We start from the raw sequence: 19,800 nt of genomic DNA, 5'->3' as shown, positions 1-19,800 counted from the left end.
TTAATCTGCATTTTATATTTTGACTCCACTTCCACATTTCTTGCTATATTTCTTGCGAATCCAAACATCATTAACTTCCCTAATATCTTCCCCGATCATAAATCATAATCACCAAATGTAGCCATCAAATGTATCAATAACAGTATTATGAAAAACAGAAAACACAATTTGCATTTGCACAAAATGCAATTTAACAGCATAAAGATAGACAAATGTGAAGAATACTTTTTCTATTTGGATGTATCAGGCAGAATCATTTTTTCATCAGTTTTTCATCACTTACTGAAGGCAAGAGCCATCATTACGTATTCTTAATGAGACAGCAAGGCAACAATTTGACACTTTCTGAGGCAAGGTGTTGTAAGCAACTAGTACTGGTATCATCCTCTAATTCATTTTCATGGTATATGGTCATGTGAAGGACAGATAAACACACCTGTCGTTCCAACTAGCCGTCTAGGCTTAAAACTAAGCAGTTCTGTGGTCTGGATTGGACCACACCCCAAGAATGGGAAAAAAAAGGTTTCATAGCATTGGCAACAACATTGCCAAGACATGACATGCAAGCAAGCTTTTTATCAGTGGCAATTGTGCTGTTGTTGGTGTTTGAAAGGTTTCTGCATGCCTTTTCAGGAGTTAGATTCTTAGTTTTCGACCGAAACTCCTTAGTGCTGCTTTAAGTAAAAGTTGTTGTTGTTGGTGTTCGACCTATGGTGGTGGTGTTTGCAAGGCAAGGCTTTAGACTATGAGCTGGAAACTTTGCTAGCAAGCGTTATAGCGCATTGTTGCTTTCTAAGTTGCAACCGTTTGACTCGCTGGCCTTCTGAGCATGAGTACAGACAAAGTTACAGAATTACAAATGAAAATAGCTAAACAGGGTTTTCATATTCCCATCCAAGAGGCATGCCCAACTCCTCCAGCAGGTCAGAGTGTTGCTCTTGAAGGTTTGTGATGAACACGCGCTTCCCTCTATCCCCACATGACTCCAGGACCTTAAACACACATCTCATCTTGTCCTGGTCAGTGCGTTCTGTTCTGATGTCTGCATAATTGTCAGCGCTGATGTGGCCTTGTGAGAGCAACTTATCTGCTAACGGCATCACGTTCTTCACCTTCTGAACAAGATCTGCCTGGTGCCTTTTGAGGAACTCAGCAGCTGATATGTTGTCACTACTCTGGTGGGGCTTGGTCCAAAAGCATTCGCTTCTCGTGATGTCTGCTTCCCAAACTGTCTGTTGGTCTGCAGAGCTGATAAGCTTAATTTTAAAGTCACCAGCCTCACCTATACGAACCTCTGCGAAGTTAGGGCCAATATTGCTGACTCTGAGGTCTAGCTCTACTGGATAAATTCTGATGGGTTCTGGAGTTGTATAAAAACCATAGAACTCATGCATCTGAAGAGGTCTCACAGGTCGGGGCCTAGGGAGTCTGAAGCCTCGGAAACCTTCCTCTTCGTCCATCAATAACTTTCTGAGATGGGCATCCTCTGGCAGGAGGTACAAGCGGAAGTTGAGGGGGGAGGTGCTGCTCCGATAGACCTGAACATCAGCATGGATATTCATGTGCTCCCTCTCCTCCCCAGGGAGCATGAGCGACATCAAAGAGTAGAAAGGTCCAAGAAGAGAAAAGGAGGGGTTCACCAGCCTGGCATGGAAGCGACTCAGCTCAAACTTCTCCAAACACACTCCACTGTCCTGCTTGTGCAGAACCTTCACAGCATCCTTCAGACAGGACTGACTACCTCCCAAACAGAGGAAATGTGGCAGGTGGATCTCCTCCAGCTCTCCTGAGATGAGCTTGATCTCCATCGAGGGGCCAGCTGGTCTGTACTGCATGTTAGGCAGCTCTCCAGCCAAGAGATGCCAGTCCGCGAAGCAGTACTGCAGGGTGACTTGACCAGCGCACGACCAGCGCAGACCAGACTCGGAGCACTCATACCTCCCTGCAGGAGAGCTCAGGCTGCAGGTTGAAACCCTTTTCTCTGTGGAGACCTCAGGGTCCACCAGGACCCAGTGGCTGGAGTCAGGAACTTCAGTACAGGCTTCACAGCTCCTCTGTGCACTATTGCTCTGACGAGGGGCCCTTCAAAATGCACAGCAAACATACATCAGAGAAACATGATGAGACTTACCAGTAGTATGTGAAGACCTTTTCCTCTCATGGTTAACATGTAAGCTACTATAACTATTACATTCTTAACACTAGTTATGCATATGTCATAATGGCTGAATTCTGCAGACATGTCAAGTAAACAGTAACATTTGTACAGTGATTACAGTCAGATGCAGATCTATTCAGAGATCTATTTCACTCTGTAAAATACTGACCAGCTTAATGTCTTTATTTATTGTTTCACGTGCTTCTTAAAATCCAGCATTCCCTCCCAGCATCTCCCTCCCTCTCTCTACCTCCCTCCCAGCATCTCCCTCCCTCTCTCTCTCTCCCAGTATCTCTCTCCCTCTCTCTCTCCCTCAGTTTGTTTCCAGCCCTCCACTTTCTCTGTCACCTTGCAGGTAGAAGGGTGGGTAGATTGCTTGTGCTCTGGAGAACTCCGGTGTTTGTGTTATCCTTTTCCTTCTTCTTCATCATTCCCTTCATTCTGTTATCCATACTTCTCTCTTCTATGTTGAAGGTGCAGAGGAACTCTTTCTCAAACACGTCACTGAGTCGCATTCCCAGTTCTTTATACTTCAAGGTGTTCTATACAAAACACACAAACACACACAAACCCACACAAACACACGTTTAGATACATTAAGAATATTGATGCATTCATGAAAGCAAATAAAAAGCATCACTAATAATTTCAACTCAATCTGATAAAAAGAACTGTGTAAATAAGCATAAACAGGATATTTCTCAATAAATAACTAAATTACTCCGTTATACCAGCAAATGTCTTAGTTAGGCATGCATGAAGGATATTGTGAAAAAGTTAACAGTTTAAAAAGACATGTTCCACCCTAACCTCACATACTAACCCTGTTGTAGATGGCACAGTTCTTGAAGATGAGCCGCACGTCTGAGATGAACTCTCCCACCAGACGGTAGCGACCGTCCAGGTTCTCTCTCACCTTCTCCAACCACATGGGCCTCGGTACCACTGACGAGTACCCTGATGCCTGTCAATCAAAGGGTATAATAAGTCAAAGTAAGCATGGGTGATAAAACAATGGCGATACATATTCCTCAACAACAACAAAATGGATAGTTAAAACTTCTGATAAGTTCGGCTGGGTAAATGCAAATTCATCATAAAAGCACATAAGGACTACGTAATGTTCGGTTGCGTGAACAAACCCAGAGTGTGCTCCCTCCCTGACTCAGAAACAGCCAATCACATGCCCTGATCATGCTGCGTGCCACAGGTGACACACTAACAACCAATCAAATCTCAGTTGTATGGGTCGGTTGCCCCTTCCACATGTAGTTCAACAACATAAGCGGCGTGGAACACAAGTGAGAGGATAAGTGCCGTTAAGAAGGAAGACATTGTCATTTAAAAAAAAAAATACAGGTCAGCTTGCCAGTATGGCAGTTTTAATAAGTTTGACATTCCAAACATTGGTGTCAGTCAATGCAATCTGTTTTAACAACTATGGGCATTTGTTGAGTGCTCCAATCATTTTAGTAATTTGGCTACATTCATGGATTTACGCTCTTGGACTTCCTAAAATACCACTCACAGATGGAGCCTGGAGCTGCCATCTCTCTCCGATGGTTGCAGCTAAGCCTACAGGAACCACGTTATTAAATTTAATTCGATAAAAACAATAATAGCAATTTCCCATTCATCACTGGGCAGGATCAATTGTTTGCAACCCTTGAGCGACTAGACCGTTAAGTAAATATGACTTCTGTAGACGCAACACTCGGAATTCGACTCAGCCTTGACCATTAGCCCCTTCAACCCACTGGAGCCTGATGTCTGTCAATCAAAGGGTAGTGGGGTGGTGGGATGTGAATATCGTAAATATGCAAAAAAACATCCATGCACACATACAGGCAGGCAGGCACACACACACACACACACACACACACACACACACCACTTACAGTAGAGCAGGGATCAGTGGTAAAGGTTTTCTCCTCATCAACATTGAGTAAAAACAGCAGGAGGTACTGGCATTGCTGTGAAACACACAAGCACACACACAAACACAGTTTAGACAAACACTAGACAACTACAGTCTTTGTTCTTAAATGCCGCCAAATATCAGGTGCATAAAATAAGAGTAATTGAATTAGAAAATTAGAAACAGGGGCAGGTATGATGAAGCACAAATTGATTGACACCAGAGCTGTCCAACAGCGTGAGCTCACCAGCGTACAGTCCGAGATTCTGCTGTCTAGGACCTGCCTTTGGGTCATGTGACTAGTGTAGCGCCATTCATTACTCTTCTTCAAAACACAGAATGTACACAGCCACTCATCTCTGCGTGAAAAATACACAGCACACACACACACACACACACACACACACACACACACACACACACACACACACACACACACACACACATGAATGAATGAATGAATGAATGAAAAGTATGAACACATTTACAAACAACTGTGACTTAGTTGTATCGCCCTCAACACATCTGTCTCCCTCTCCCTCTTTCTCTTACCCTGGTAGAGGACTAGGTAAGTGACAGTCTCTGTCGAAGGATCTGGGACACCCATCACAACACAGCAGCTCTCCTCGCTCTCCACAGATGAAACAGTAGTCATCATTTCTCTGTTCCTGAAATACACACACAAACAGACACACACACACACACACACACACACACACACAAACAGACACACAGACACACACACACACACACACACACACACACACACACACACACACAGTTAAACATTTTTCCATCCCCTCTATTAACTGACGTAGGTAACCAGTAGGGTTGCACGATATTAGAAAAAAACTGACATTGCAGTATTTTTTTTTCTGTGAAATCTTGACCAGATTACTTATATTTGGAAAGGGTCAATCATTCTAGAAAGATTGGGGTTATTCTGTAGGGGAGTGCATCTGCATAGACAATTTAAATTATAATAATAAAAATAGCTAAAAACTGACTTTTAACTCTTTTTTGTGCAAAACTTATCTTGAACTTAAATGCTATATTATTGGTTTCAACATACCAAACACAAAGGTAGTTGAGCACTGTGACGGCTCTTCTGAAGTGATTTTGGAGGGAGAAATTAGGTAGGTCAATACGCTGTTGACTTATCATGATGTGATGTCTCTTGTAGATTAGTCGTGGAAACTGAGAAAAGTTTTCCTTTTGTATCAAGCAGCAGAAAGTTGTAGCGAGGGTCACATACAAATGTAACCGGGTTTATTAGTTAAATATCGGTGGGTATACATACTGATCAATATAAACTATTTTTCTTTTTAAAGGGCAAGAAAACACTTATTACTTTATTATAACGGAACTCTATTTTAGGTCTGAAGTTAGTTGCGGTTGCATGATTTAGGAAAGCACTCGATGGAATGCCGGTGGAGAGTCTGTATATTCTGTACAAAAGATCTGAAGCGCACACAACATGTTTGTTGTACATTGTAGTGTAACTCTAAGTAACTGTTAGCATTAACAGAAGCCTCAGCCATAGTAGTGCTTACCAGTAAAACCCACCAGTGAACAAAGGGTGACACAGATTTAAAGGTTTAGAGTGAGAGAGATCTTACCAGCTCTGACTCAGCCTGGCTGCAAAGAGGACACGGGCATAGCAGAGAGTGAACCTGCAGTATCTTCCTCTGCGCACACACACACACACACACACACACACACACACACACACACACACACACACACACACACACACACAAACACACACAAACACGACTTTAGGTCATTGTTCATTCTTGGCATCTCATCATGCTGGAAAATACACTTTACAGCCACACACAAACAGAACCTCTCTGACGCTCTCTTTACTTGTAAAAGGTAGGCAAGGGGCTGGTCTCTGCAGGTGATGTCTCTCTTCCACATTCCATCTCTCAGGTCAGGGTTCAGCCTGATGAACTCTGCTGGGGTCAGCCAGCTCTCCTCTGTGCGGATGCACTTTCCTATGGTTCCTATACAGGTCAAAGGTCACCACGGGTCACTCAGTGTTGTGTCAAAAGTAGGTAATTGGCAAATGTGACGTCACAGGGATTTCATTTCTCCACCTTCTAACTGCACTTAAAAGCGACCTGGACCTAGTGTGAACGAGTGTGATCGAGTGTGAACGTGTGTGAATGAGTGTGAACGAGTGTGAATGAGTGTGTGTTGGGTCGCTGCCAGAGAACGTGGCTGCACAGCGGGGCCCCAGCTAACGTCACACGCCGGCATCTGAAATGGGCTCAATTTCAGACAAGGAAAAAGGGGGGATTATCTGTCTTACTGTGTACGGTATACAAACTCCCACACCGAAACACACACACACACACACACACACACACACACACACACACACACACTCACCAGACGCAAAGCGATCTTTCTGCAGTCTTCCAATGACAGACCCACACTGGACAGGGAGAGTACTTCCATCAAACATGGATGTGTCCACATCCATGTTGCCATGGTTACTACTGTCGTCTCTGTCCTCTGCCATCCTTCCCCCCTCTTCTCTCTGGTCTCCCTCGCTTCTGTCCTCCTCCTGGTTACTGCTGCGGTACTCTTCTTCACTGGAGTCTGGCACTTGCACAGAGATGGAGAGAAGGACTTTTAGAGCTGTGGCAAACTCACTGTCGAAGTTTGAAGTCATACTTACTTCGTCTACACCTTATGTAAGTCTACAGCTCCTCTTTGCCTTCCTATGCTTTTAGCTCACACTTCTGTTGCTGTGTCTGTCTAAAATGGCGTTTTGTTATCTGCAAATGCTCTGTGCTCTGTACATTTCATCACTTCAATGTCAAACATCCCTTCAAAGGACTGCAGTTGAAAACTAGCCAGCTATCTACTGGCATATTTACAGACATGTTGATACATGTGTGTTGTCTTTATAAATAAATCAGAAATGATAAAGTATGAACTCCCAAAGATCCCAAATATGATTTGCAATTTGATTTTAAACGTTTTGATATGATTTGCAAGTTGCTCTAGATAGAAACATCTGATAAATAATAGTGCTGTTATTTGCACGATTTGCTGTGATTGAAGCTTGTAATAAAACAATTACAAAAATACACTGTCAGCCAGTCAGAACGTGGTGAGCATCCCGTTGGGTTAGTAGTAAGGTGAAGTGCTCAATAAAGTTGCAAGCTTGTGAACTAAACTAAGCTCCATGTCAGGTGTCCATGAATGTATTGAAATAATTTTGACAGCACTACTAAATCATTAAATTGAATTAAACTAAGATTTAATAATGAGTATTTACCCTGAGGATTAAGCGCAGATTTACAGTGTGCTACACAGCATAGTACAGTCTTAGTGTAAGTGTATACTCAAATTAAGCCATGGCTTCTAAATGAACAGTATGGCATGTTGAGACTGAAAGTATGTACAGTATACTCTAAGTAAGTGTAGATTTAATATCAGCATGCTGAGAGTGTATACTCAAAGTATATGGGTTTAATATCAGTATGCTGAGTGTATACTCAAAGTATATGGGTTTAATATCAGTATGCTGAGTGTATACTCAAAGTATATGGGTTTAATATCAGAATGCTGAGAGGTCACCACGGGTGACAGTATGCTGAGAGTATATACTCACAGTAGATGGGTTTCTGAAGCTTCTTCTTCTGACTGGTTGTGACTTTAGAAGTCCCTGCTTGATCTTCCTCCTCCTCCTCATCATCATCATCATCTTCCTCCTCCTCCTCTCCTTCCTCCCTTCCGCTAGTGCTGCTCTCTTTCCTTTTCTGTCTACTCATCTTCTTCACCTTCGCTTCTTTTAAGTCTTTATTCTTTCCCTCCGTATTCCTCCTCTTGTCCAGTCTGTCCATCTCTGGTTGACTTTCATTGACTGAGAAAGACCCTGAATTTGAGAAAGAAAGTGAAAGCAGGGAGATTATTCAGAGCCTGTTCCAAAATATCACCAGGCAGTGTCATCTAAGTTACCATGAACTTTTCTTTCTCTCTCTTTCTCTCTCATACACACACACACACACACACACACACACACACACACACACACACACTATAAGGAGAGTGCAGACCCACCGTCCATGAGGCTGTTCCTCAGTAGTCTGAGAGTGGGGTACTGATGCAGGATGTGGTCTGTAAACACACACCCCCAGAAGGTCTTCACACGATCTGCTTGTTCCACCTCCAGACTGTCCAGCACCTCATACACACCTTTGATCTTCTGCTCCTTCGTCTTCATCCTATCCACTCTCTGATAAACAGATGGTGTGTGTGTGTGTGTGTGTGTGTGTGTGTGTGTGTGTGTGTGTGAAGGGGGGGGTTGTCACAGGGGCACAAATCTTACTCTTAAATCTTATTATAGCTATAATTTTGAGTATATTACCGTAAAGTAAGCCTGTCTTTATTGAATGTATTTACTTACAGTACTTAATAACACTATGTAATGTAAGACTTTTTATAGCTGTTTAGACTTTTAATTTAAACTTTAATTTAAACCTTAACCCCAACTTTAACATTAGGAATATCCTGTGCTCTCTGTGATTCAAAGCCATTGCTTAGTTGCGGCGCTAAGACATAAAGAAACATAGCTTAAGACAGGCCTACGCATGATTAACAGGTAAACATCATGTGCCCAACAATCATAAACACAACACAGTTGAAACATATATGGGTTTACTCACCTGGTAGAGCTTCTCCGACACAAGGTCGTGGTCTCGTAACTGCCTGAGGAAGATGTGCGGTTGGTCTATGCACGACATCTCTGTCTTCTTACGGTGGAAGACTCGCAGTAACTCCTCATGCGTTAGGAAATCTAATGGGTCCATTGCTGCTAATGAAAGTCAACAACAAAGACAGTCTTGATCTCTTTCAAAAAGGCTACCCTAAATCACGCAAGACTTCTGGTAATATAGCCTACATACAGGCTATGTATTGGATTACATTTATCTGCGATTATTTTGGGCAAATCGGCTAAGCATGATATAATTTAAAATAGAATCTATAAAATAAGAATGGAACCTTCAAACAATAGTAATCTGAATCTAAACTGTCGAATGTGCACGCCTTGTGCCCACTTCCGTATCTCCTGCTTAAGTGTCTGACGCTTTTATAGAAGTGAATGAACCCACAGGCCATATCCTACACAGACAAACTTATCGAAAATATACCATTAGCTGCATACCTCTATCCCACGCCCGACGACCTCAAGTCTTCTAAAGATGTGACGTTTTGTATGATATTTCCCTAGAACACAAATTTCCCGCATGTGTTATGTAGCCTACTCCACTACAAAGCACGGAAGTTGTATCGTAAGCTATGACGTTTGGAAAACGAAAGTTAGAAGTGCGTTGTTTACACTCCCGTGTACAGTCCCACCTCCATCTAGACTGCTGATAATGGTTAAGCTAAATGTGTAATAGATTACAATATTGAAACATGTCGGGAAGCTCAAATCGTAAAGGAAATGAATGAACAGTGGCCTGTTAAATCTTGATTGTTGATGAATATAGGTTGCATTTGAAATCTGCATTTGAAGAAGCTGTGAAATGCTAACAGATGCTAACGGATCAAGATGGTGACGGATCAGATATAATTGTACAGCAGCTTGTTTTGACTTAAAGATCAGCAATCGTTTGTCATTTTCATATTATGTGTTAGTGTCTGATCCACAGAGTAGTGACCTGCATAACACACACATTGGGTAAAAAAGAATAAGTGCTGATCATGAAACAGGTTTTGCTATCGATGTGTCTTGTCATTTCTCACAGGTTATCCCAGAGCAACCTCTCATTCATTTGATGCACTTGGATATGGAGGTTTAAAAATCATAGGTTGCTTGAGAAAAAACTTGAATTGATCTTCCCCTGTCCTCATGTTACTCACACAGCTGATATTTTATTGATGGTACATATTGATAGTGTACTTCAAGTCCCACAGTGCATTGTAGAGACATGGTGCTGTACTTTGAGGGTGAATGAAAAGTTACTTAATTTAGTTAATAATTCCCTATGATGAGAGTGTTGAGTCACCTGAGAACTAGTTTGGTTGTGAAAACTTTGCTCTTAGCTTGACTGTTCTCTCCATTGTACGTCGCTTTGGACAAAAGCGTCTGCTAAATGACTAAATGTAAATGAAAACTATAACTATCACATTTACAAAGATGGAGAAAGACTGTGGAGTTGGAGAAGGGTGGAGGATTACACCACTCTTAAGGAGGTGGAGGACACTGATACTTCACTCACAGGTGTGTCCAGACATAACTTCAGTACTGAAGACAACTTTCCCTACCATCAGCATTAGTTTTGGAAAAAGCTGAAGACTTTGACGTGTAAGTTTAACTGAATTAACCTGAACTTCTGTACACATGGATTGCACTAGTGTGTCTAAATAGTCAGTATAAATATAATCATTCATTTGGTAACTGGATTTTTAAGGTTAAAAAAGGTTCCAAAGCTTCCAAATCTGAAAGACCCAACTCTTCAGAGAGCACCTCCCTTCCTAAACTGGCACTTTGACTAGTGCTTAACTTGCACTTCAGCAGTTACATTCCTGCACTTATTTTTCTTTCTATGTTGTTTTTCTATTTTCTTATGTAAAGTAGTATTTATTGTTTCACCAGGTTTTTATTGCTCTTAGCTTGACTGTTCTCTCCCTTGTACGTCGCTTTGGACAAAAGCGTCTGCTAAATGACTAAATGTAAATGTAAAAAAAGAAAGTTACAAAATATGAAACAACACAAACCGTGTTCATGCTTTATTATAGTATACGCATATTGTTTAGCCTCAGAACCTAAATGTATCTACAATAGTTGTAAAAAACTCACTTCCTAAAAATTATTTAAATCTGCCTTAGGCATGAGACTCAGGTATGACTTCTTTATCATAGTAAGTGCATCAATATTCAAGGAGAATGAGACATCATGTTGGCAAAAGCATTAAAGAAAAAGAAGAATCATTTCTACTTTGTTCGCACAAAGACTGACTTGGATGTAGAACAAGAAGAGAGAAAGGTGGAAACACAGTGTCTGGTTGGGAAAACTATCACTATGACAATTAGAATGATGGAGAAAGACTGGAGATGGTGAAAGGTGGGGGATTACACCAATCCTAATGCTACCATTCATTTGGTCTAGATGATGGATCCCTTGACAAGTTATCACAGAGAGTAAACAAGCCAATACTGGAAGAGGTAAAAAAAAAAAAAATCAGCACTTGTCAAGGCGATTGCTAAAAAAATATCACTTCTAATGAACATGGCAGCAAGTTTTGGGTAGCAGGTGTAATTGAGGCACTGTGCAGCCTTGTTCATGGTGCTGGCAGCATAGCAGCAGCTGCAGTACCTGTTGCTACCACACGATCTCTGCTCCTAGAAGGGGTGAAGCAACTGTATAGTGTAGCTGAAAGGGTGATTGAAATGGCAGGACTAAAGTAGAGTAAAGCAAACATGTGACCCAGGCTTAATGGTGTGGAATGCTCATTGATTTATTCCATGCTATGTGAATGAATAGCTATGTAACTATGTTTTACAACAATATTGGAAATTCACTTAAGTTTCCTTTGTAAACCAGATAAAGAAGTGTACCAGGCTGAGTGGGTGGATAATCAAATGCGTTTGATATTATTTTTGTTATCATTTTTCATCTATTGTTTTTTTTTAAATGCTCCAAATGTAAAGCCATTTGAGCTGTATTCTGTGTATGAAATGTGCTCTACACATAAAGTTTATTATTATTATTATTATTATTGTAAATTTGTCTGAATGAAGGACTAATGAATTTGCTTTGTCTTAAATTGTCTTTTTAGATCTGATTATTTTTTTTTATCAAATTCTAGTAATGTTCTAACCATGATCTATACAAGAGCGTTTCAATCAACTTCTGCACAATCTGAGCACCTGTTTAAAAATACTTTCCTTCTATTTGGTCATGAGCATAGCCTTTGTGTATTCACTGGATATCCTTTTGATGATGATGATGATGATGATGATGCATTTGATTACTGTCAGACAAACAGGACTACTCTGTGATAATTTGTGTGCAGAAATCAGTAAATATTTGTAGTGTCTGCCTGGTTTGTGTTGAAGAGTGGGGGTGTCTGCCATAGACATGATTAGAGTGAGGCCCATATTCAGACCAGGAGTTTGAAGCCCAAGGCCTTGCATTTATGATGTCTGTAATGACCTTTTCCAGCAGACAATTTTTTATGTTGTACATGGTAACACTGGCCCTGTGAAAGATGCTTTGTCTATGTGCAACACTTTGGGCCACAGTGTATAAGCCCACAGGAAAAAATAACAGAATAAAAATGTATTTGAAAAAGTACTGGATTGCTGTGTTTTTATATTGTAGTCGACTGTAAGAGGTTTTGTGCACATTGCTGGTATTATAGCACCATCTACAGTGTAGTTCCTGCCAATGTGGTTAGCGCCCCTAGAGGTGTTGGATAAAATGTAGAGTGTAGCCAAAAAGCCTGGTGCAAATGGCATTACTAAGAGTAAGGTAGTCAGTTCATGTGATTCAGACCTAGTGTTATAAAATGCTTTGTTAGGTCTAGATTTAAATCTTCATATCTAATTTAGATTTAGATGACATGTACGTTTTTAGTTATCTTCCATTGTGTATGAATTCTCTGATGTGTCCACACCTCCAAAACTGGAAATGAACAGAAACCTTTTGTGTGTTGTAAACATGATACAGTGTGTGCTGCTTGATGGGGAGGATTATCAGATATTGTTTTATATGAAACTGATGAAGGAGATGATTCTGCTCCCTTCAACTGTACAATTTTTTTTCCTCAATTCTGACCACTAAATGAAAAAAAATCAAGCTTGGTAAAGGGCCATTTAAGAAATGTAGGCCAAAATAGCCTACTTATATTTTATTGGTTTAAAAGAAATGATAGAATCTTGTCTGCCTCAGCGAGATTTGTTTCTTTTGGAAAGTGTAACAATTTTCTCACATACAAAGCCTAAATCCATGCTTTTTAAATAATCATGGAAAGTCCTCAAGATCTGATCTCAATGTCAATGCTCAGAGGTCTTAGGCTGAGGTCCTTAATCTCTGATGATATATCATGGTCATTTTATGATTTAATATTAATATATTGTATTACAAAATGGTGCTTTAAGGTTTAGTTTGCTGGAATAATGGCAAATCAATTTTTTGACTAAAGACGACAGGTGGTGCGCAGACTTTAAATGTTAACTTAGCTTCTGTGTTTTCCCTATTAGGGTTAAATGCCTCATAGGAATGTGAAGGCTACTATCGTGAATTAATTCTTATTTTGTTTTAAGAAGTAATTTGCTTGATAGTTTTATGGGGGGGTGAGATGAAAGACAGGTGGGCTGAAGCCCCTCTAGAAAAGAGTCTAGAAACGCCCATGATGGTGATATGAAAATGAAAGACACATGTACACAAACACAGAATACACACACCTGTACTGCATGCAAAGCATTTTATTAACTTGATGATTATTTGAAGCTTGTACTACCACCATCCCATTCTCTGTTTAGGGCAGTGGGATTTTGCTTTTGAGCTCAAAATCGAAGGATTTCTTGTTAGCTTCTCCAGTTTCACACACTCAGGACAGCACACACTGATGGAAGGAGACGCTTACATGATAAATCATTCCAGAGCAGTCGACCTAAGAAAAACAGGTTGCTTTTAATACAATAGTTCATTTTGAAGTCCTTCCTATCTGCCACTGTGGTACAGTGAAAATGACAATATACTATACTATGATCTGACACGAAAGAACAAGGTGGTGACATGGTGATGCCATAATAACCTCATGACTTGGATTTCTATGTGAATATTATATATATATGTAAATTCATTTTCAGTCATCATAGAGACATTACTTGTTTGGACTTCTAAGGCTAAATAAACTTTATACTCGTATGCATTAAATGTTGGAGACTGTACCACCATAATATGCAACATTGGAAACGGGTTGAGAAGTGTAATAATGAGAAAACAAAGTGAACAATAAATAAGCTCACAGATTTCACCAAAGGAGCAGGGTATACTATTATTCCGCGAGGGAATGATACAAGGGATTGAAGATTTTCATTGCAGCAGAAATATTTCATTGAATAATGTTGACTGTACCTCCAAAGTTAATTTCGATACAATGCTCTCCTCCATACTGATTATTAGGCTCACCAGGAGACCAGTCAGTGTAGTCAAACCTGGACCCATCACTCCAAAGCCACCGACCCTCCTGACAAAAAAAAGAGACAAAATGTCAACTAAACAGATATCTGCTTCTGAACAGAGTATTGCTCTAAACTGAGCGTACATTGGTACGTTTTTGTCATATTCTGTTGTCATGTGTTGCCGTTGTAATATTCATGTTAGGAAAGAAAGATGACTATGATCAGTAAGTTGCAGCCGTCATACTTGTACCTCAACAGCATCATATCCTCCGATCCAAGTACGAGGAGTGCCTTGAGTGTGTTCGCGGATCAGTTCCTGGATGAAGCTGTGCTCAACTATGCTGTGCACCGAGGCCAGGTTCCCTCCCATCGCCACACAGTGACTCTGCAAGAACAAGTTTCTGTTGAAGTTTGGTTGATGACATTATGGTACTGATAAACAACGGTTGGACAAAATATCAGAAACACCCCTAAAGATATACAAGTCACAACAGTCCTCTGATTGATACGCAATTCATGTGGTAGTGAATGGGTGAATACAAGTTAATGACGAACCAGAATGTCTTTAATGTGATAGAAATAGGACACACACCTCAGATTTGGCCCAAGATCTTGCTTCAGAGACAAACTTGAAACAGCGGGTACCATAACGAAACCAGTACCGAGGGCAAGTCTCTGTGGGCATTTTTGGATACAGATGTCACAGCAATGCATACAGATACACAGCAAAAAAAGAAGTTATTTGAAAAATGCTCTTTTACTTCTCCTGAATTTTTTTTTGCTTTGCTCAACCAATGTGTAGGATTACAAGAAAAGGCGGCTTAAAGAAAATACCATTCAAAATATATTTCAAACAGAGAAGTCTGTGGAACCCAAGAAGAAATACTTACGAAGACAGTGCACTTCAGCCTCCTGCTCTAAGCCCTGTTTACCTCCAAAACAAAATGTTAGATATAGATTAAAATAATCTATAGAATGTGATATATTTGTGTTATCAGTGTTCATTTGTAATTGATTAGGCAGCACACCTGTGTCTTCTGCTCCACAGCAGATGAGGAGAGCAGAGAGGAGAAGAAAGCTGGCTTTGTTGATCATGCTGCTGGCCAAAGCAAGAGACGATATTAAATAACCTTCAAATACATTGCATAAAGGAAGAATACAATTACAGAAATACATTTGCTGAAATGCGTGATACATTGCTCACATATAAAAACATAATTTGTCAAAAAATACTGGCAGTTAGGTTAGCAGATGGTAAAATGTCAAATAAAGATAGTCAACAGTTATCCCAAAGTCTTTTCATAGGTTCTTCTTTACTTGAAATGTCCAACCTTAAGAGAAAAGGTATATTGGATTTGCTTAATTTACGTTATCTACAGTATGTGCTATACTCTGCCTTTTATTTTGATCAATCCTCACCCTACCTTCCTTAGTTGTACAGACGGAGGTTCTATGTCTTTGTTTGGATGATGTTTGTCCAAACATCTGACATATTTATAATGTCGCAGACAGACACTGTTTTGCAACAGCTTTAACCTAGTCATTGTGGGTGTGTATTCTAACTATGAACGTAGGTCTACTCTAGTCTTGAATAGCCAGCAGACATATCTGAGAAATGCCCTGTAACTTTCTAACTTTCTAAAAAAAGTGAGAACTTGCATAGCATTCCATATTTTTCACCACGGTGTACGGAGAAATTGAGTCAAATTATGAAAAAATATGAATAAGAAAATTGCAGAGAATTAGGTGTAAATAGAAGCCATATAAATATTGTACCACTTTATTCCATGTGAAATAATGCTGATAATGAAGATAAATTAGATGAGATTAGTTTCATTCAGTTCTTCGAGGCTAGGCCATAGGCAGTATTTTTAAAATACAGAGGTCAAAGGAAAAATGAAGTCAAATTATGGAAAAATATCAATGAAAAATGGATTACAGTAAGTTTAAATAGTAGACATATAGTTATTGTGCTTTTTAAAATAATTTTCACACTTGTCTCAATACCAAGTCCACTTTTTCAAAACACTGGACACATTGATTATATTAGTAGACTAGGCCAAAGGCACGAGTTTTAAATACAGAGGTCAAAGGTGTCTGCTGCGACAGAAAGAGAGACACGGAGAGTGTGTATGTGTGTGTGTCTCTGTGAGTGTGTGTGTGTGAAAGAGAGAAAGAGTGTGTGTGTGTGTGTGTGTGTGTATCTCTGTGAGTGTGTGTGTGTGTGTGTGTGAAAGAGAGACAGTGTGTGTGTGTGTGTGTATGTGTGTGTATCTCTGTGAGTGTGTGTGTGTGTGTGTGTGTGTGTGTGTGTGTGTGAAAGAGAGACAGAGTGTGTGTGTGTGTATGTGTGTGTATCTCTGTGAGTATGTTTGTGTGAAAGAGAGAAAGAGAGTGTGTGTGTGTGTGTGTGTGAGAGTGAGTGAAAGAGAGATACAGAGTGTGTGTGTGTATGTGTGTGTATCTCTGAGAGTATGTTTGTGTGAAAGAGAGAAAGAGAGAGAGTGTATGTGTGTGTGTGTGTGTGTAAAAGAGAGACATAGAATGTGTGTGTGTGTGTGTGTGTGTGTATATTTGTGTTGAGTTATTTATTGTTGAAAATTTGCACCTCTACAAAGAAATTAATAATTTGAGTTTCCGGAAAGAAGCCAATTTGTTATAGTACATACCGTACACACGTAAGGCTACATTTACATTTATTAGTTTAACAAACACTCTCATCCAGGATGTCCATTTTCATCAGTATGTATGCACCCAGGGTATATAACCTAGGATCTTGGTGTTGTTCACAATTTACAAGGCCAGCTGAGGTAGTGGAGCAATGCTGCGCTATGCTTGTGTAACAGAAGGACGCCCATGAGTTCATCTCATCTCAGATTGTCTATTGCGACTAAGGGTCATCGGCCAGGCATTGGCCATGGGTGGCATGGCCTACCAGTGCCCAGTGGACACTCTGCTCTCCTTCCAGCTCCAGTGTATAAGAACTTGCCAGAGGTCAGTGCTGCTTATGAAGAAAGAGCTGACACACAAGTTCTCCGAAAATTGTGTTCCTCAGTGATACTTTGCTCATCTTATCTGCAATGTGTGTCGTGTGTGTGTGTGCGCCATTTCCACAGTGCTTCAGTGAGTCAATCTGAACCTGAAACCTCTGAAACCTGGTTTTCCACATTCATTAACCAATGTGATTTCACATCAACTTTAATTACAACTTAATGCATCTTTTAAATGTTTTCCGGCCCTCTCTCCCCTTTTACTCTTCTCCTCTTTTCTCTCTTCCCTCTTTCCTTTACCCTGTGTCTATCTGTAGGGTGTTGATCCTCCATTTCAACTCTTCTATCCCTCTTCTCCCTCTCCCTCTCCTCACCTCTTCTGTCCTTACCTCCTTATGTAGTTCATTTGTAGGTCTGGTACTCCTTAGAGGGTCCTGTGAAATGGACATGAAGGCAGCTGTACTACTGGAGTTCAAGGACCACATCGCCCTGCACAACCAGGAGTTTGAGGGGAATTCACAGAACGCGAGAATCTACATATATACTGTACATGCCCAGACACATGCATATACCATACACACGTCAAGCTACATTTACATTTACAAACACTGTCATCCAAAGTGAGTTATTGCACAATACAAATATATGAGATGTGCATTTTCATCAGTACATAAGCACCCAGCGTATGGAACCTAGGATCTTGGTGTGGAACACACTTTACAAGGCCAGCTGAGGTAGTGGAGCAATGCTGCGCTATGCTTGTGTAACAAGTAGAGATATTCATCTCTTTGTGTTCATATCCGCATTCATGAGATGGGAGCCCATGAGTTCATCTCAGATTGTCTATTGCGGCTAAGAGTCATCGGCCAGGCACAGTGAGTTGACACTGTTTTGCCACTGCTTTTTGCAACAAACCTCCCCCTTTCTGCTAATTGTATAGCCTAATCATTGTGAGATTGTTTTCTAACCATGACAGTCAGTCATGAGTCATCGGCCAGGCACTGGCCATAGGTGATATGTCCTCAGTGATACTTTGCTCATCTCACCTTGTGTTTGTGTGTGTGTGTGTGTGTGTGTGTGTCACTTCCACACTCTGCTTCAGTGAGTCAATCTGAACCTGAAACCTCTGAAACCTGGTTTTACACATTCCACACCAGAGGTTGGATACCTGACCCGGGCCCGTCGGAACCCAACAGGACCCGACGGGCCGGACCGGGTTCGGCCAAATATTTAGAAATTATACTCGGGCTCGGCTCGGGCTCAGACACATGCAACTTATAGCACAATACAAATATATAGGATGATAATTTTAATCAGTATGTATGCACCCAGGGTATATAACCTAGGATATTGGTGTGGTTCGCACTTTACAAGGCCAGCTGAGATAGTGGAGCAATGCTGCGCTATGCTTGTGTAACAAGTAGAGATATTCATCTACTTCTGTGTTCATATCCGCATTCATGAGATGGGAGCCCATGAGTTCATCTCAGACTATCTATTGCGGCTAAGAGTCATCGGCCAGGCACTGGCCATGGGTGGCATGGCCTACCAGTGCCCAGTGGACACTCTGCTCTCCTTCCAGCTCCAGTATATAAGAACTTGCCAGAGGTCAGTGCTGCTTATGAAGAAAGAGCTGACACATAAATACAAGTTCCCAGATAATTGTGTTCCTCAGTGATACTTTGCCCATCTTATCTGCAATGTGTGTGTGTGTGTGTGTGTGTGTGTCTGTGTGTGCGCCATTTCCACACTCTGCTTCAGTGAGTCAATATGAACCTGAATCCTCTGAAACCATGTTTTTCCACATTCTTTAACCAATGTGATATTACATCAACTTTAATCACAACTTTATCCATCTTTTATGTTTTCTGGCCTTCTCTCCCCTTTTACTCTTCTCTTCTTTTCTCTCTTCCCTCTTTCCTTTACCCTGTGTTTATCTGTAGGGTGTTGATCCTCCATCTCAAGAGGTTCTGACCCCTGACCCTCACCAAACAACAACAGGCACTCACACTGGACCACACACACACACACACACAAATACAGAAACACACACACACACACATAACTGTACACACACAGAAACAGACACACAAACACACACACACACACACACACATAACTGTACACACACAGAAACACACACACAGAAACACACACACACACCCACACACATAACTGTACACACACAGAAACACACCCACACACAGAAACACACACACACACACATAACTGTACACACACAGAAACACACACACACACACACATAACTGTACACACACAGAAACACACACACACACACACACACACACACATAACTGTACACACACAGAAACACACAGAGACTCTCTCACTTGGGTTATTTTACCTCCTCTCTTTCCTTTGCTTGCCTCACTCCTCTAACCCTCTTCACTCTCTCCTTCTCCCTTTTTCTTCCTCTCTCTCTCCCCCCCCCCATTTTCTATCCCTCTTTCTCCCTCTCCCTCTCTACTCACCTCTTGTGTCTTTACCTTCCTTATGTAGTTCATTTGTAGGTCTGTCTTTAGAGGGTCCTGTGAAATAGACATGAAGGCAGCCGC

General features: G+C 40.9%; 2 protein-coding genes across 7 annotated transcripts; both read right to left on the bottom strand.

Annotated features, from left to right (window-relative positions):
* Positions 1-300: 300 nt before the first annotated feature.
* LOC105892770 (nuclear body protein SP140-like protein) lies at positions 301-9,416 on the bottom strand. 3 transcript variants are annotated; one of them, XM_042703231.1, is made up of 13 exons: positions 9,262-9,416; positions 8,762-8,910; positions 8,157-8,331; positions 7,708-7,971; positions 6,474-6,686; positions 5,946-6,085; positions 5,696-5,764; positions 4,629-4,744; positions 4,324-4,435; positions 4,057-4,131; positions 2,982-3,122; positions 2,507-2,700; positions 301-2,082 (listed from the first exon to the last, which is right to left on the bottom strand). In XM_042703231.1, exons 2-13 carry the CDS (start codon positions 8,903-8,905, stop codon positions 870-872), a joined length of 2,856 nt encoding a protein of 951 aa, XP_042559165.1. In that variant the 5' UTR covers positions 8,906-8,910; positions 9,262-9,416; the 3' UTR covers positions 301-869. The 3 variants fall into 3 exon arrangements, with proteins under 3 accessions (XP_042559165.1, XP_042559162.1, XP_042559164.1); XM_042703228.1 differs by having other exon boundaries at positions 302-2,082; positions 6,474-6,692; positions 9,262-9,415; XM_042703230.1 differs by having other exon boundaries at positions 302-2,082; positions 6,474-6,692; positions 8,762-8,907; positions 9,262-9,415.
* A 4,099-nt stretch (positions 9,417-13,515) lies between these two features.
* Positions 13,516-15,710, bottom strand: LOC116218661 (ladderlectin-like). Of its 4 annotated transcripts, none has more exons than XM_031561046.2 (7): positions 15,659-15,710; positions 15,263-15,330; positions 15,125-15,166; positions 14,827-14,909; positions 14,485-14,619; positions 14,188-14,299; positions 13,516-13,720 (listed from the first exon to the last, which is right to left on the bottom strand). In XM_031561046.2, exons 2-7 carry the CDS (start codon positions 15,327-15,329, stop codon positions 13,650-13,652), a joined length of 510 nt encoding a protein of 169 aa, XP_031416906.1. In that variant the 5' UTR covers position 15,330; positions 15,659-15,710; the 3' UTR covers positions 13,516-13,649. The 4 variants fall into 4 exon arrangements, with proteins under 4 accessions (XP_031416906.1, XP_031416907.1, XP_031416904.1 ...); XM_031561047.2 differs by having other exon boundaries at positions 15,263-15,333; positions 15,659-15,685; XM_031561044.2 differs by having other exon boundaries at positions 15,125-15,330; positions 15,659-15,702.
* Positions 15,711-19,800: the final 4,090 nt, after the last annotated feature.

Source organism: Clupea harengus, chromosome 23 (assembly GCF_900700415.2).
Source record: "Clupea harengus chromosome 23, Ch_v2.0.2, whole genome shotgun sequence".
In the NCBI taxonomy this organism is placed as follows: Eukaryota; Metazoa; Chordata; class Actinopteri; order Clupeiformes; family Clupeidae; genus Clupea; species Clupea harengus.
Note: the sequence above shows the minus strand (reverse complement) of the source record. Positions and strands in the feature narration are given on the sequence as shown.